The following is a 15,629-nucleotide window of genomic DNA, read 5'->3' on the forward strand; positions in this document are numbered from 1 at the left end:
CTGCTAGTTTTAGAGCCCAAAGGAGCCAGGTAGGTCGTGGTTACAGGAGGCCATGGGCAGGACCCAGCGCAATCTCAGTGATAGTAGGCATAGGGGTGTTTGTGTCACCCCACTCCCAGTTCCAGGTAGCTCAGGAGAGAGAGAGAGAGACAGAGGGAGAGAGAGAGAGAGAGAGAGGGAGAGAGGGAAACGGAGAGAGAGGGAGAGAGACAGAGGGAGAGAGAGAGACAGGGAGAGAGAGAGATAGAAGGAAAGAGAGAGAGAGAGACTCTGAGAGAAAGCAAGGGAAGAGAACAAGAGTCTCTGCCTGTTAATCCAGATAAATCTTCTGGATCTTATCCAAGACCACTGAGATAGTACCTCTATGAGTTTGTAAGAACCACAGCATTAATGGGCTTGGGGAGCCCCCTAATGCAGACATGGCTTAGATCACAACACCCAAGTACTTCCGAATACCTGGAAAGCCTCCCCAAAAAGGACAGGTACAAACAAGCCTTGTCTGCAAAGACTACAACAAATACTTAACATAGCCAGGCGTGGTGGCTCATGTCTGTAATCCCAGCACTTTGGGAGGCTGAAGCAGGAAGATCACCTGAGGTCAGGAGTTCGAGACCAGGCTAGGCAACATGGTGAAACCCCATCTCTACTAAAAATACAAAAATTAGCTGGGCATAGGCCAGGCGTGGTGGCTCATGCCTGTAATCCCAGCACTTTGGGAGGCTGAAGCAGGTGGATCACCTGAGGTCAGGAGTTCGAGACCAGCCTGACCAATATGATGAAACCCTGTCTCTACTAAAAATACAAAAACTAGCTGGCATGCGCCTATAATCCCAGCTACTTGGGAGGCTGAGACAGGAGAATCGCTTGAACTCAGGAGGCGGAGGTTCCAGTGAGCCAAGATGGCGCCATTACACTCCAGCCTGGGCAATAAGAGTGAAACTCCATCTCAAAAAAAAAAAAAAAATCAGCCAGGGTGGTGTCGGGTGCCTGTAGTCCCAGCTACTCGGGAGGCCGAGGCAGAATTACTTGCACCTGGGAGGCAGAGGTTGCAGCGAGCTGAGATCGCACCATTGCACTGCAGCTTGGGCAACAAGAGCAAAACTCCATCTAAATAAATAAATAAATAAATAAATACCTAACTCGTCAATGCCCAGCCAATGAACATCTATAAGCATCAAGGCCACCCAGAATAAATGACCTTACCAAACAAATGAAATAAGCCACCAAGGACCAAGCTTCGAAGAAACAGAGACATGTGACCTTTCAGACACAGAATTTAAAATAGCTGTTTTGAGGAAACTCAAAGAAATTCAAGATAACACACAGAAGGAATTCAGATTCTATCAGATAAGTTTAACAAAGAGATTGAAATAATTGAGAATCAGCTGGGCGCAGTGGCTCACGCCTGTAATCCCAGCACTTTGGGAGGCCAAGGCGGGCGGATCACCTGAGGTCAGGAGTTCTAGACCAGCCTGACCAACATGGAGAAACCCTGTCTCTACTAAAAATACAAAATTAGCTGGGCGTGGTGGCACATGCCTGTAATCCCAGCCTGGGCAACAAGAGTGAAACTCAGTCTCAAAAAAAAAGGAAAAAACAAAAACGAACAAACAAAAAACAATACCCAATGATCTGTTGTCTACAAGAAACATACTTCACCTACAAATAAAACAGTAAGAGACTGGGTCCTGAAATGCGGGCAGTCCCACTTCATATGTGAGGGCAGGTGTCTAATCACGTCCTTTCTCCCTTCCCCCAGGCCCTTCACAGATACCTGCTGGTCTCTCACACTTGGCCAAGGAAACACTTGTGGTTAATAAGTCTCAGAAAAGTTATGTGAAAGTTAAAAGTAAAACTGACAGCAGCTGAAGGATGGGGGGGTGGGAGGTGGTCACGGTGGAGGAGACTGCACCATCACTGCCACCCAAGTAGGGAGTGAGGAGCACCAGGAGCACAGGATACTACTTCTGCCGACCCTCCAAAAATACTCTGCACAAATCTTCAAAAAACATCCTTGTCCCACTGCGACACCTGCAGACAGATTTCATGTCCTGGTCTCCTTCTAAACCTGGAGGTGGGGTATGAACAGGGCGGAGTCACAGGGGAAAGAAAATGAGGCCCCAGGACACCTGGGTTCACACCCAGGTCCCCAGCGATGTCTCCACCACCACTGCTGCTACCCCTGCTGCTGCTGCTGCTGCCTCTGCTGAATGTGGAGCCTGCCGGGGCCACACTGATCCGGTATGGTGACCCCATCTACCACTCCCAACCTTGGGAGTGATTCTCTGCCTCTTGCCATTTAAGTCGAGGACTCCCAGTTCAGTGATCCCCAAACTTGGCACCTAGGATCCCTAGCGCTTCTTTCTCAGCTTCCCAGATCTCTAAACCAGGCTGTCACCTCTAAGGGCTCCACTCTGACATCTCTTAAAACCAGATTTTTTTTTTTTTTTTTGAGATGGAGTCTCACTCTGTTGCCCAGGCTGGAGTGCAATGGCATGATTTCAGCTCACTGAAACCTCTGCCTCCTGGGATCACGCGATTCTCCTGCCTCAGCCTCCCAAGTAGCTGGGATTACAGGCTCGCGCCACCACGCTCAGCTAATTTTTGTATTTTTAGTACAGACGGGGTTTCACCATGTTGACCAGGCCCGTCTGGAATTCCTGACTTTGTGATCTGCTCACCTAGGCCTCCCAAAGTGCTGGGATTACAGGCATGAGCCACTGCGCCTGGCTGACCAGAGCCCTTTTATTATTATTATTAATTATTATTATTTTTTGAGACAGAGTCTTGCTCTGTTACCCAGGCTGGAGTGCAGTGGGGTGATATCAGCTCACTGCAACCTCCACCTCCAGGGTTCAAGTGATTCTGCTGCCTCAGCCTCCCAAGTAGCTGGGACTACAGGCACATGCCACCACGTCCGGCTAATTTTTGTATTTTTAGTAGAGATGGGGTTTCTCCATGTTTGCCAGGCTGGTCTTGAACTCCTGACCTCAAGTGATCCTTCTGCCTCAGCCTCCAAAAGTGCTGTGATTACAGACGTGAGCCCCCGCATCCCGTCCCAGAGCCCTTTTAAGTCCCAGATCTTACAGCACTGAGACTCTAGATTGAGGACCCCTCCCTCTCCTCTCAGGACTTTTTTTTTTTTTTTTTTTTTTGAGACTGAGTCTCACTCTGTTGCCCAGGCTGGAGTGCAGTGGTGTGATCTCGGCTCACTGCAAGCTCTGTCCCCAGGGTTCACGCCATTCTCCTGCCTCAGCCTCCCAAGCAGCTGGGACTACAGGTGCCCGCCACCACGCCCGGCTAATTTTTTGTATTTTTAGTAGAGATGGGGTTTCACGGTGTTAGCCAGGATGGTCTTGATTTCCTGGCTTTGTGATCCACCCGCCTCGGCCTCCCAAAGTGCTGGGATTACAGGTGTGAACCACCGTGCCTTTTTTTTTGAGACAGAGTCTTGCCCGGTCGCCCAGGCTGGAGTGCAATGGTGCGATCTCGGCTCACTGCAACCTCCATCTCCCAGGTTCACGCCATTCTCCTTCCTCTGAAAGTGCTGGGATTACAGGGGTGAGTCACCATGCCCGGCTAATTTTTTTTGTATCTTTAGTAGAGATGAGGTTTCACCATGTTGGCCAAGCTGGTCTCGAACTCCTGACCTCGTGATCTGCCTGCCTCAGCCTCCCAAAATGCTGGGATTACAGGCGTGAGCCACTGTGCCTGGCCAGGACATGTCTGCAGACCCCACTATGAGCTCTGATGATTAGGTACTGTGGTTTCCAGACATGTGACACACTCCTCCCATCTTTGAGCCCCAGATATGTGACATTTAAACTGAGACTCCCCACATCATGCCCATCAAACTGTTCGGCCTGAAGAAGTCATCTTTTTGGCCAGAGACTTGGCTCACACCTGTAACCCAGCACTTTGGAAGGCCAAGGTGGGAAGCTCGTTTGAGGCCAAGAGTTTTGAGACCAGCCTGGGCAACATGGCCAGACTCCATCTCTACAAAAAATACAAAAATTAGCTCAGTGTGGTGGTGCACACCCATGGTCCCAGCTATTCAGGAGGCTGAGGAAGGAGGATTGCTTGAGCCCAGGAGTTGGAGGGGGCGGTGAGCTATGATCCTGCTACTGAACTCCAGGCTGGGCAACAGGGTGACACCTTGTCTAATAAAAAAATAAAATAATAAAATAAAAAGCTAGGTGTGGTGGTGTGCCCATAGTCTCAGCTACTCCAGAGGCTGAGGTGGGGGAATCACTTGAGCCCTGGAGATCAAGGCTGCAGTGAACCCTGACTGCACTACTGTACTCCAGCCTGGGGGACAGAGGGAGACCCTCTTTCAAATAAAAAGTTTAAAAAAGAAAAAGAAATCCAATCTTGGGGACCCTATGCAAGAAGTCTTCCCACTACCTTACCTCTGATGCCCCCTCCCTGCCCCCATCTCTCTTTTTCTCCTCTCGTCTTCATCCCCTGGAACTCTTGGTAGGGGGAGGGGTGTACACTTCCAGGAAGAGTTTTCCCCACTTCACATTCTTGTGCCTCTCAAAGACTGACTCATGGCGGGTGAGGGGAAAGGTGTGAGTCATGTGACAAGTGCTTCAAGGAGTGACTAAAAGCAGGAACGAAGATATTACCGCACATGGTGCTTGTTAACCTGCTTTTTGAACCTAATGTCTCATGGCCATTTTCGAAGTCAATGCAAAGAAAAGTGAGTCTCCAAATGTTGTATCAACAGCATCATCGTGACCTGAGAACTTGTTAGAAATCCAAATTCTTGGGCCCCACCCTAAACCTACTTAATTAGCAACCAAGATATCTGAATTGTAATTGACCCTCTAAGTCAAGGGTTGCAAACACTCAGCTTAAGGGCCAAATCCTGTTTGCCTCCTGCTTTTGCAAATACAGTTTAAGGGAACCTGGAGAGGGCACAGTGGCTTTCCTCTGTAATCCCAGCACTTTGGGAGGCTGAGGCCAGGAGTTTGAGATCAGCACGGGCAACAGAGCAAGACAATTAAGATTTGAGGCTTACATTTTTCTCCTCAAGGGTGGGGAAAACAGTCCCTAACCTCATGAACTGAAGCATGCAGGGGCCACCACCCAAGGGCTTTTGCAAAGGTTAGGTATTCTGTTAGGGTCTTGGGAAACCTTTGAGAATGTCAATTCCTTGGGAATAGCTTATTTTAAGGGATTTGGACGTGGAAAGGTCTGTTTGGGATGGTTTGCTCTTGTAAAGTCTTTGGGGATATTTGTCATCATGGCATCTTTGATGGCCTTTTCTGGAGGTTGTTATTACAGGGTTTCTGGTACTGACTACTATTGTAGTGCCTTGGAGATGTTGAATTTGTCATCATATCCTATTTGGGTAAGTCTATTTAGAGGGTCTCCAAGAAGGGCAGCTTCCTGTCAATATCCTCTTTCCCTACAGCATCCCTCTTCATCGAGTCCAACCTGAACGCAGGACACTGAACCTAATGAGGGGATGGAGAGAACCAGCAGAGCTCCCCAGGTTGGGGGCCCCATCCCCTGGGGACAAGCCCACCTTCGTACCTCTCTCGAACTACAGGGATGTGAGTCACAGCCTCACACAGCCCTCACCCCTGCGCCCTTGAGCCAAACTCTTCGTTTACGCTCCTCTTTTGCTCTTAGGTGCAGTATTTTGGGGAAATTGGGCTGGGAACGCCGCCACAAAACTTCACTGTCGTCTTTGACACTGGCTCCTCCAATCTCTGGGTCCCGTCCAGGAGATGTCACTTCTTCAGTGTGCCCTGCTGTGAGCTTCTATGCGGGAGAATAAGGCTGAATGGGGGTGAAGGGAGAAGGCGGGGCTTGACCTCAGCTTCTCAGAGATTTTTGAGGAACTGTTCTTTTTTTTTGAGAAACATGCCCTCACAGGTCAGGAAGTCAAAGGGGCAGTAGGCACTGGGGAGATTCCCTCCCTCAGTGACACCTTTCTAACCTCTAACCTAGGGTTACACCACCGATTTGATCCCAAAGCCTCCAGCTCCTTCCAGGCCAATGGGACCAAGTTTGACATTCAATATGGAACTGGGCGGGTAGATGGAATCCTGAGTGAGGACAAGCTGACTGTGAGTGGCCTTTGACTCTCAGAAGTCTTGAGCCTGGGAGAACCCCATTGTCTAAGATTATCTGGCTTAGGAAGGGGCTTGAGGAGCTTCCCAAGCCAATGGATGGGGCTTTTCAAGTGGGGAGGAGGGCCTGCCTTTCAGAGTGAAGGGATGGTGCGGCACAAGGAGGGGGAAGGGCTTCCTGGGTGAAGTAGGGCTTCTCAAGCAGGGGGGAGGAGCTTCCAAGGTTAAGAGGTGGAGCCTCAAGCAGGGAGGAGGAGCTTCCTGGGTGAAGAGGTTGGGCTTCTCAAGGAGAAGAAAGGGGTTCCTGGGTGAAGGGGTGGGGCTTCTCAAGAGGCAAAGTTTCCTAGGAAGTTGGGGCTTGCATCCAGAAGTCCCCAGACCTGGGATTCATGCCTTGGTTTGGGAGACCTCAGGACATGTGGTTATTGTCCTCCCAAAAGTAACTGGTCACATCTCAATCTACCCCTAGATTGGTGGAATCAAGGGTGCATCAGTGATTTTCGGGGAGGCTCTCTGGGAGCCCAGCCTGGTCTTCACTTTTGCCCATTTTGATGGGATATTGGGCCTTGGTTTTCCCATTCTGTCTGTGGAAGGAGTTCGGCCCCCGATGGATGTACTGGTGGAGCGGGGGCTATTGGATAAGCCTATCTTCTCCTTTTACCTCAACAGGTACTGGGAAGGGTGCACCTATCTATGAGTCCTATTCCCAAGAAGGAAGAGAGTCTTCCTTCAGGAAGTCTCTTACTCCATAAAGAAAGGCCCACCTCTACTCAGGAAGTCACTGACCCAACGCAGGAAGTCTCACTCTCAGAGTCACCCACCTATACTCTTCATTCAGGAAGTCAGCCATTCAATACAAGAAGTTGCATCCTCCATGCAGGAAGTCACCTGCCCTATAAAGAAACACCTCAACCCTATTCGAAGTCCCAGAGCTTAAGTGACAACTTAAGACATACTAAGGAAACTCACCATCAGTTCAGAATGCTCCATGTTTCAAAATCAAACAAGGAAATTCCATGCCCCACCCAACAAAATACTCAGGAGCTTTCTCTTCCTTAAAAAGAAAGCTCAAATCCCATTTGAGAACACTGACCAGAAGTCAGGAATTGCCCAATTTAATCCAGGAAGTCCTACTCACCTGCTAGGAAGTTCAATGTTATGCTCAGAAGTCCCACCCAACATCCAAGAAGTTTCCAAGAAGTCTCCACTTTCCCTCCCAGAGGCCCATCACACACAGTCAGAAAATCCTATGCCCCCTCAGTTACCCTGACATCCAACCCACTCTAGCAGTTCTACCAACCGCTTAGTAGATCCTGCTCTCCTCCACCTTCCAGGAAGTCTCCATCCCTGTTCCCATCGCTCTCAGCCAACTCAGGAAGTCTAACACCTCTCCAGATAACACAACAGGCAATTCAGAAATTCTCTTCTCCTACCCAGGAAGCCACCCCACCCCTGCACAAGTCACACCTTCAAGAGCCAATTCCAAGACACCACTGCTCTACTTGGTTACTATGATATTCAACTCAGGAAATCCCCCCAAAACTCCACCTTCCACAGCCAAATGAAGTCTCGTCTTCACTTCAGGAAGTTCTAGCTTCCATCAAGAAAAGCATCATGCTTTTCTTGCCTGGCTTCCGGTCCCAACAAATAGGCCCTTCCTGCATCCCATTACCCCGTAGGAACCTCAGAAACAACCCAGTTCGTGGGAAGTGCCATTCCTGGCAATACCTAGGGCTGAGGGAGGGCCAGTGACACTGACATCTACACTCTCTACACTCTGCCCCTGCAGGGACCCTGAAGAGCCTGATGGAGGAGAGCTGGTCCTGGGGGGCTCAGACCCAGCACACTACATCCCACCCCTCACCTTCGTGCCAGTCACAGTCCCCGCCTACTGGCAGATCCACATGGAGCGGTGAGGGACTTGGTCTCCTGGGTCTGGAGCTGGAGGCTGGGGGCCTGGACTCCTAGGACCCTGCCTCTGATGACTGCCTCCTTCCCCCTCAGTGTGAAGGTGGGCCCAGGGCTGACTCTCTGTGCCCGGGGCTGTGCTGCCATCCTGGATACGGGCACATCCCTCATCACAGGACCCACTGAGGAGATCCGGGCCCTGCATGCAGCCATTGGGGGATATCCCCTGCTGGCTGGGGAGGTGAGGTCCCAGTCTGGTGGGTACGGGTTGGGGAGGCTGATGGCAGTTTGACAGTGAACATCAAAGAGCCTGAGGGTGGGAAGCAAGTATTAAAGGGGCATTCCGGGGCAGCAGGCACTGGACTTCGTGACAGATAGTCTGGAGGGTGGTGGGAGGAATTGAGGCCACTTTCCAAGTGTCTATGCTGTGACTCTGTGGATGGTGGCCGGGTGGAGGGAGACGATAGTCTGGAGGGTGGTGGGAGGAATTGAGGCCACTTTCCAAGTGTCTATGCTGTGACTCTGGATGGTGGCCGGGTGGAGGGAGACGATAATGCAGGTTTGCTTGGGACTGCAGAAGTCTAGGCGGCAGGGCCTCTGCACACAGGACGCTGAGTACCCACGTGCTCAATACGGAAATTACCCTATGGCACTGGGGAGCCACGGAAGGGATTGAGCAGAGCAGGAATCTCTCAACTTCACTAGTTCCTCTTCTCCCCTAGTACATCATCCTGTGCTCGGAAATCCCAAAGCTCCCCGCAGTCTCCTTCCTTCTTGGCGGGGTCTGGTTTAACCTCACGGCCCAGGATTACGTCATCCAGGTAGGTGGCCATCACCATGACGCCATAGTGACGTCATATGACGGTTTGAGAGGGTAGAGCTGAGAGACGTCACTAGGAAGGGAAGCGGGCGCAGAAACATTTCTTGTCCCTGTGATGGCAGTTTGTTGGCGAACATTAAAGAACCCGAGGGTGGGGGGGAAGTACGGGGTCCCAGGCAAATGGCCGTCCTTGTGGCCGCGACACCCAGTTGTCGTCTTGTTGCCTTGCAGACTACTCGAAATGGCGTCCGCCTCTGCTTGTCCGGTTTCCAGGCCTTGGATGTCCCTCCGCCTGCAGGGCCCTTCTGGATCCTCGGTGACGTCTTCTTGGGGACTTATGTGGCCGTCTTCGACCGCGGGGACAGGGAAAGCAGCGCCCGAGTGGGCCTGGCGCGCGCTCGCACTCACGGAGCTGACGTGGGATGGGGCGAGACCACGCAGGCGCAGTTCCCCGGGTGACGCCCAAGTGAAGCGCATGCGCAGCGGGTGGTCGCGGAGGTCCCGCTACCCAGTAAAAATCCACTATTTCCATTGAGCGAACCTGCCTGAGTTGCTTCTTTTCAGAGCGTACTTTTTAAAGAGAAAGCCTTGTGACCAGGCGCGGTGTCTCACGCCCGTAATCCCAGAACTTTGGGAGGTCGAGGCGGGTGGATCACCTGAGGTCAGGAGTTCGAGACCAACCTGGCCAACATGGTGAAACCCCATCTCTACTAAAAATACAAAAAAAATTATCTGTGCGTGGTGGCGCATGCCTGTAATCCCGGCTACTCGGGAGGCTGAGGCAGGAGAATGGCTTGAACTTGGGAGGCCGAGGTTGCAGTGAGCCGAGACCGCACCGTTGCACTCCAGCCTGGGCAACAACGCAACTCCATCTCAAAAACAAATAATAGAAAACTTTGTGCCTGTACCCGTGGAGTTGAGGAAGAGGGAGGCGAAGGGTATCACCCCTTTTCTCCAGGACGCACCCTGGTGAGGGGTTTTGTAAGACGAGTCCCATGAAGCCCCTCGCCTACGCTACCTTTCGTCAAAAGCTCCCGGCGCCGTGGAGCATCACGGTCGTTGTAGTCCACGCCGTGGTCACGCCCTGACGGGGGCGGGCGCAGCCACAACATGGGTGAGAGGCGACAGGTCGCGACGGCAGCGACAGGTGGCAGTGGGGGGTTGGCTGTAATTGGTAAGGGTTTACCAGTTCCTGTTCAAGGGGGCAAGGATACCATTCCCCCGGATCTCATCTCCTGTTTCTCCTCTCTCCCTCCAGATTCCTAGACCCCTGGGGAGCTCAAAGCCCCCGGGTTCGGGGAGCGGTGCTGCCCCACCCGCGGAGGTGACGTCACTCCCCCCTCCTCAGCCTCTTGCTACCCAGAACTAAATGATTCGAAAAAACGACCGGTCGAAAAATCTGGCAATCCTTTAATTGCATCCCGAGGCTTCTGGAAGAATTGTGTTGAGCGATTCTGGGGACCCCGAAAAGAGTCAGGCCTGAGCCCCATCTCGAGAGTGTGCTGCTCTGATGGTGGAGGCCGACCGGATCACAAACCGCTAAACGACTAAACACGGGGAGATTCAGGTCCCAGTAAGCTCGGGCAGGCGAGTCAGGCAGGAAGCCTCTGTTCTGCTCCTTTTCCTGTGGGGTGCAGAGAGCGAACAAGTCGGCATTCCAGGCAGTGGGAACCGCTAGGGCGGAAGCAGGGAAGCTAGAAAGAGCCTGGTGTTCCAGGGGTCCAGCTCTGGAAACAGGGGTGGCGGCTGGGGAATCTTGGCTGGGAAAACAGGCCCACACCTCCACCTTGTGGCCAATTGGGAATTTGCAGGCACGGCCTCTCAGAAACTACTTAAGGGCGCTTTGGGTGAAGTTGGATGGGGTGCTGCAGAGGGAAAGCATGAGGGGCGAGTTGAAAGGGCCCAGATCGAGTGCTCTGAGAAAACAAAGCGGGGGTGGTGGTGGTGGTGGTGAGAGTTATCATACAGACACTGTCCACTGTTTCAGAAAAATTCCCCAGAGCAAGGAGTGCACAAAGTGGATCTTTATTATTATTATTATTATTTTATTATTGTTGTTATTATTGAGACAGGGACTCACTCTGTCGCCCAAGCCGGAGTGCAGTGGCGCGGTAATTGCTCACGGCAGCCTCGAACTCCCCGGAGAAAGCGATACTCCTGCCTCAGCCTCACGTGTAGCTGGGACCACAGGCGTGGGCCACCATGCTTGACTAATTTTTAAATGTTTTGTAGAGATTTTTTTTTTTTTTTTTGAGACGGAGTTTTGCTCTTGTTGCCCAGGCTGGAGTGCAGTGGCACCATCTCGGCTCACTGCAACCTCCACCTCCTGGGTTCCAGCGATTCTCCTGCCTCAGCCTCCTGAGTAGCTGGGATTACAGGCATGTGCCACCACGCCCGGCTAATTTTTGTATTTTTAGTAGGGACGGGTTTCCTCTATGTTGGTCAGGCCAGTCTCGAACTCCAGACCTCAGGTGGCCCGCCCGCCTTGGCCTCCCAAAGTGCTGGGATTACAGGCGTGAGCCACCGTGCCCGGCCGAGACGGGGTTTTACCATGTTGCCTCGGGCATTATTTATTATTCACTATGTACCAGGCTCTGTCCTAGGTGCTGGGGACACAGTGGAGAATTAAACAGATGAAGATCTTTGCCCTCATAGGAATTAAACTCGAATGGGGAAATAGGCACTAAGATAGTGTAGGGACCAGCCCCACAGGGTCGGTGGGTCTCTCCCCGTGTGCGGCGATGAGAGAGCGTAGAAATAAAGACACAAGACAAAGAGATAAAAGAAAAGGCAGCTGGGCCCGGGGGACAACTACCACCAATGCGTGGAGACCGGTAGTGGCCCTGAATGTTTAGCTGCGCTGTTATTTATTGTATACAAAGCAATAGGGGCAGGGTAAAGAATGTGAGTCTTCTCCAGTGATAGGTAAGGTCACGTGGGTCACGTGTCCACTGGACAGGGGGCCCTTCCCTGCCTGGCAGCCGAGGCAGAGAGAGAGAGGGGACAAAGAGAAAGACAGCTTACGCCATTATTTCTACATATCAGAGACTTTTAGTATTTTCACTAATTTACTACTGCTATCTAGAAAGCAGAGCCAGGTGTACAGGATGGAACATGAAGGCAGACTAGGAGTGTGACCACTGAAGCACAGCATCACAGGGAGACGGTTAGGCCTCCGGATAACTGCGGGAAAGCCTGACTGATGTCAGCCCTCCACAGGAGGTGGAGGAGCAGAGGCTTCTCTAAACTCCCCCGGGGAAAAGGAGACTCCCTTTCCCAGTCTGCTAAGTAGCGGGTGTTGTTCCTTGACACTTTTCGCTACCGCTAGACCACGGTCCGCCTGGCAACGGGCATCTTCCCAGACGCTGGCGTCACCACTAGACCAAGGAGCCCTTCTGGTGGCCCTGTCTGGGCGTAACAGAAGGCTCGCACTCTTGTCTTCTGGTCACACCTCACTATGTCCCCTTACCTCCTATCTCTATATGGCCTGGTTTTTCCTAGCTTATGATTATAGAGCGAGGGTTATTATAATATTGGAATAAAGAGCAATTGCTACGAACTAATGATTAATGATATTCATATATAATCATATCTAAGATCTACATCTGGTATGACTATTCTTGTTTTATATTTTATTATACTGGAACAGCTCGTGTCCTCGGTCTCTTGCCTTGGCGCCCGGGTGGCTTGCCGCCCACAGATAGGAAGTAAATTACCAACACTGTGGGCTGAAGAGTGGCCCCCAAAAGATATTCACACTTCAATCCCTGGGGTTGCGAATACTACCTTACACGAGGAAAGGGATTTAGCAGATGTAATCAAGTGAAGGAGTTTGAGAACAGAGATTATCCTGGGTCATCCAGGTGGACCCTAAATGTCATCACAAGGGTCTTTATAAGAGGGAGGCAGAGGGAGATTGATTCAGAAGTTCATGTGAAGACGGAAGCAAGATGCCAGGATGCTGGCTTTGAAGAAGGGAGAAGGGGCCCCTGCAGAGCTCCTCTAGAAGCTGGGGAAGGCAAGGACGTGGGTTCTCCTCCAGAGCCTCCAGAGGGGACACAGCACTGCAAACATGGCAGTTTCAGCACTGACAGCATTTCGGGTTCTGATTTCCATAATTGTAGGACAGTGAATGTGTGATTGAGTGATTGACTTTGTTGCCCAGGCTGGAGTGCAGTGGCACAATCGTGGCTCACTACAGCCTCCACCTCCCAGGCTCAAGCGATCCTCCTGACTCAGCCTCCCAGGTAACTGGGACCACAGGCATGCACCACTACGCCCAGATAATTTAATTGTTTTTTTTCCTAGAGACAGAGTCTCCCTTTGTTGCCCAGGCTGGTCTCCAACTCCTGGGCTCAAGCAGTCCTCCTGCCTCAGCCTCCTGAAATGCTGGGGTTACAGGCATGAGGCACCCACCTGGCCTTTTCTTTATAAATTACCCAGCCTCAGGTATTCCTTTATTGCAATGCAAAATGGACTAATACAGATGATATGGAACAGATGCACAGAAAATATCTATAAGGACTGTGATGGTTCATACTGTCAACTTGATTGGATTGAAGGATACAAAATATTGATCCTGGGTGTCATGAGGGTGTTGCCAAAAGAGATTAACATTTGAGGAGAGGAACATCGCACAGTGGGGCCTGTTGGGGGCTGAGGGGCAAAGGGGGAGGAGAGCATTAGGACAAATACCTAATGCATGCGGGAGTTAAAATCTAGATGATGGGTTGATAGGTGCAGCAAACCACCAGGGTACACGTTTACCCATGTAACAAACCTGCATGTTCTGCACATGTATCCCAGAACTTAAAGTAAAATAAAATAAAATAAAACAAACAGACAAAAAAACCTTTGAGTCAGTGGGCTGGAAAAGGCAGACCCACTCTTAATCTGGATGGCACAATCGAATCAGCTGCCATCATGGCTAGAATAGAAGCAGGCAGAAAAATGTGAAAAGAGAGACTGGCCTAGCCTCCCAGCCTCCATCTTTCTCCTGTGCTGGATGCTTCCTGCCCTCGAATATCGGACTCCAAGTTCTTCAGTTTTGGAACTTGGACTGGCTCTCCTTGCTCTGCAATGTGCAGATGGCCTATTATGGGACCCTTGCAATTGTGTGAGTTAATGCTTAATAAAATCCCATATATATATATATATTCCATTAGTTCTGTTCCTCTCGAGAACCCTAATACAAGGACATTACTACATTGTTGTTTATTATATTGATAAGGGGAGGCCGGGCATGGTGGCTCATGCCTGCAATCCCAGCACTTTGGGAGGCCGAGGTGGGCAGGTCATGAGGTCAGGAGTTCGAGACCAGCCTGGCCAACATGGTGAAACCCCATCTCTACTAAAAATACAAAAATTAGCTGGGTGTTGTGGCAGACGCCTGTAATCCCAGCTACTCGGGAGACTGAGGCAGGAGAATCGCTTGAACCCGGGAGGTAGAGGTTGCAGTGAGCCAAGATCGCGCCATTGCACTCCAGCCTGGGCAACAAGAGTGAAACTCCGTCTCAAAAAAAAAAAAAAAGGGGGGGGGGCGGGGAGAGCAATCTATGTAGAGAATCAGTTCTGGAAGTAGTGTTACATTTGTATTCTGAAACACTAAGTAGCTGTTTAAAAGAATGGGTATGTGAAGTATATGCACTGAAGAATACTGTTGTCTGCAACTTATTTTGAAATCAAGAAAATGAGATGGGCTGAGGAATGAATACAGCAAGGTTTCTCAACCTTGACACCATTGACATTTGCGAACCAGATTATTAGTTTATTTTCTGCTCCATCACTCAGGCTGCAGTGCAGTAGCACAATCACTGCTAACTGCAGCTGCAACCTGCTGGGCTCGAGCAATCCTCCCACCTCAGCCTACAGAGCAGCTGGGACCACAGGTGCATGGCACAATGCCTGGCTAAGTTTTACTTTTTTTTTTTTTGAGATGGAGTTTCACCCTTGTTGCCCAGGCTGGAGTGCAATGGCGCAATCTCAGCTCACTTCAACCTCCGCCTCCTGGGTTCAAGTGATTCTCCTGCCTCAGCCTCCCGAGTAGCTGGGACTACAGGCATGTCTCACCACGCCTGGCTAATTTTGTATTTTTAGTATAGATGGGGTTTCTCCATGTTGGTCAGGGTGGTCTCGAACTCTCGACCTCAGGTGATCTGCCCGCCTCAGCCTCTCAAAGGCTGGGATTACAGGCATGAGCCACCATGCCTGGCCTTTGTTTTGTTTTTTTTTTTTTTTTGAGACGGAGTCTCGCTCTGTTGCTCAGGCTGGAGTGCAGTGGCATGATCTCTGCTCACTGCAACCTCTGCCTCTGCAAGCGTTTCTCCTGCCTCAGCCTCCCGAGCAGCTGGGATTATAGGTGCACACCATCACGCCCAGCTAATTTTTGTAGAGATGGGGTTTCACCATGTTGGCCAGGCTGGTCTCGAACTCCTGACCTCAACTGATCTGCCTGCCCAGCCTCCTAAAGTGCTGGGATTACAGGCGTGAGCCACCACACCCGGCCTCAGACTCATGTGTTTTACTGTAGATAAGTTATGTCAATTTTTTTCTGAAGTCCAGCGAATATGGTTAAGTTAAAAACAATCACTTGTAGATCAATAATTAGAGCAGCTTTTATTTACTAAAACAAACAAGCAAACAAATACCAAAACCAAAAAACAAAAAAAAAACTGCATGCTGATATTGACATGCAAATCTATCCTAGAAAGCCAAAGAGCTTGAATAGGGTTTTCTCAGACATATTTGTGGCTCCATGGTCAGTGAATTCATTTTATTTTATTTATTTATTTGTTTATTTTTTGAGACAGAGTCTCACT

The 15,629-nt window shown here is 50.7% G+C and overlaps 1 protein-coding gene across 1 annotated transcript; it reads left to right on the plus strand.

Annotated features, from left to right (window-relative positions):
• The first annotated feature begins 1,935 nt into the window (after positions 1-1,935).
• On the plus strand, positions 1,936-9,346 carry NAPSA (napsin A aspartic peptidase). The gene is made up of 9 exons (XM_032169040.2): positions 1,936-2,241; positions 5,420-5,561; positions 5,641-5,764; positions 5,962-6,080; positions 6,553-6,752; positions 7,873-7,995; positions 8,088-8,232; positions 8,714-8,812; positions 9,043-9,346. The coding sequence occupies exons 1-9, from the start codon at positions 2,156-2,158 to the stop codon at positions 9,268-9,270; spliced, it is 1,266 nt and encodes a 421-aa protein (XP_032024931.1). The 5' UTR covers positions 1,936-2,155; the 3' UTR covers positions 9,271-9,346.
• The last annotated feature ends 6,283 nt before the right edge of the window (positions 9,347-15,629 follow it).

The sequence above is a fragment of the Hylobates moloch genome, unplaced genomic scaffold (genome assembly GCF_009828535.3).
Source record: "Hylobates moloch isolate HMO894 unplaced genomic scaffold, HMol_V3 SCAFFOLD_12, whole genome shotgun sequence".
NCBI lineage: Eukaryota > Metazoa > Chordata > Mammalia > Primates > Hylobatidae > Hylobates > Hylobates moloch.

What these genes read in the sequence shown, in the direction of transcription:
- NAPSA (XM_032169040.2), top strand. Translation starts at nt 2,156, where the DNA reads ATGTCTCCACCACCACTGCTGCTACCCCTGCTGCTGCTGCTGCTGCCT. An exon ending in CTTCTTCAGTGTGCCCTGCT is followed by an intron (nt 5,765 to 5,961) that starts GTGAGCTTCTAT and finishes CCTCTAACCTAG; the next exon opens with GGTTACACCACCGATTTGAT. An exon ending in TGGCAGATCCACATGGAGCG is followed by an intron (nt 7,996 to 8,087) that starts GTGAGGGACTTG and finishes CTTCCCCCTCAG; the next exon opens with TGTGAAGGTGGGCCCAGGGC.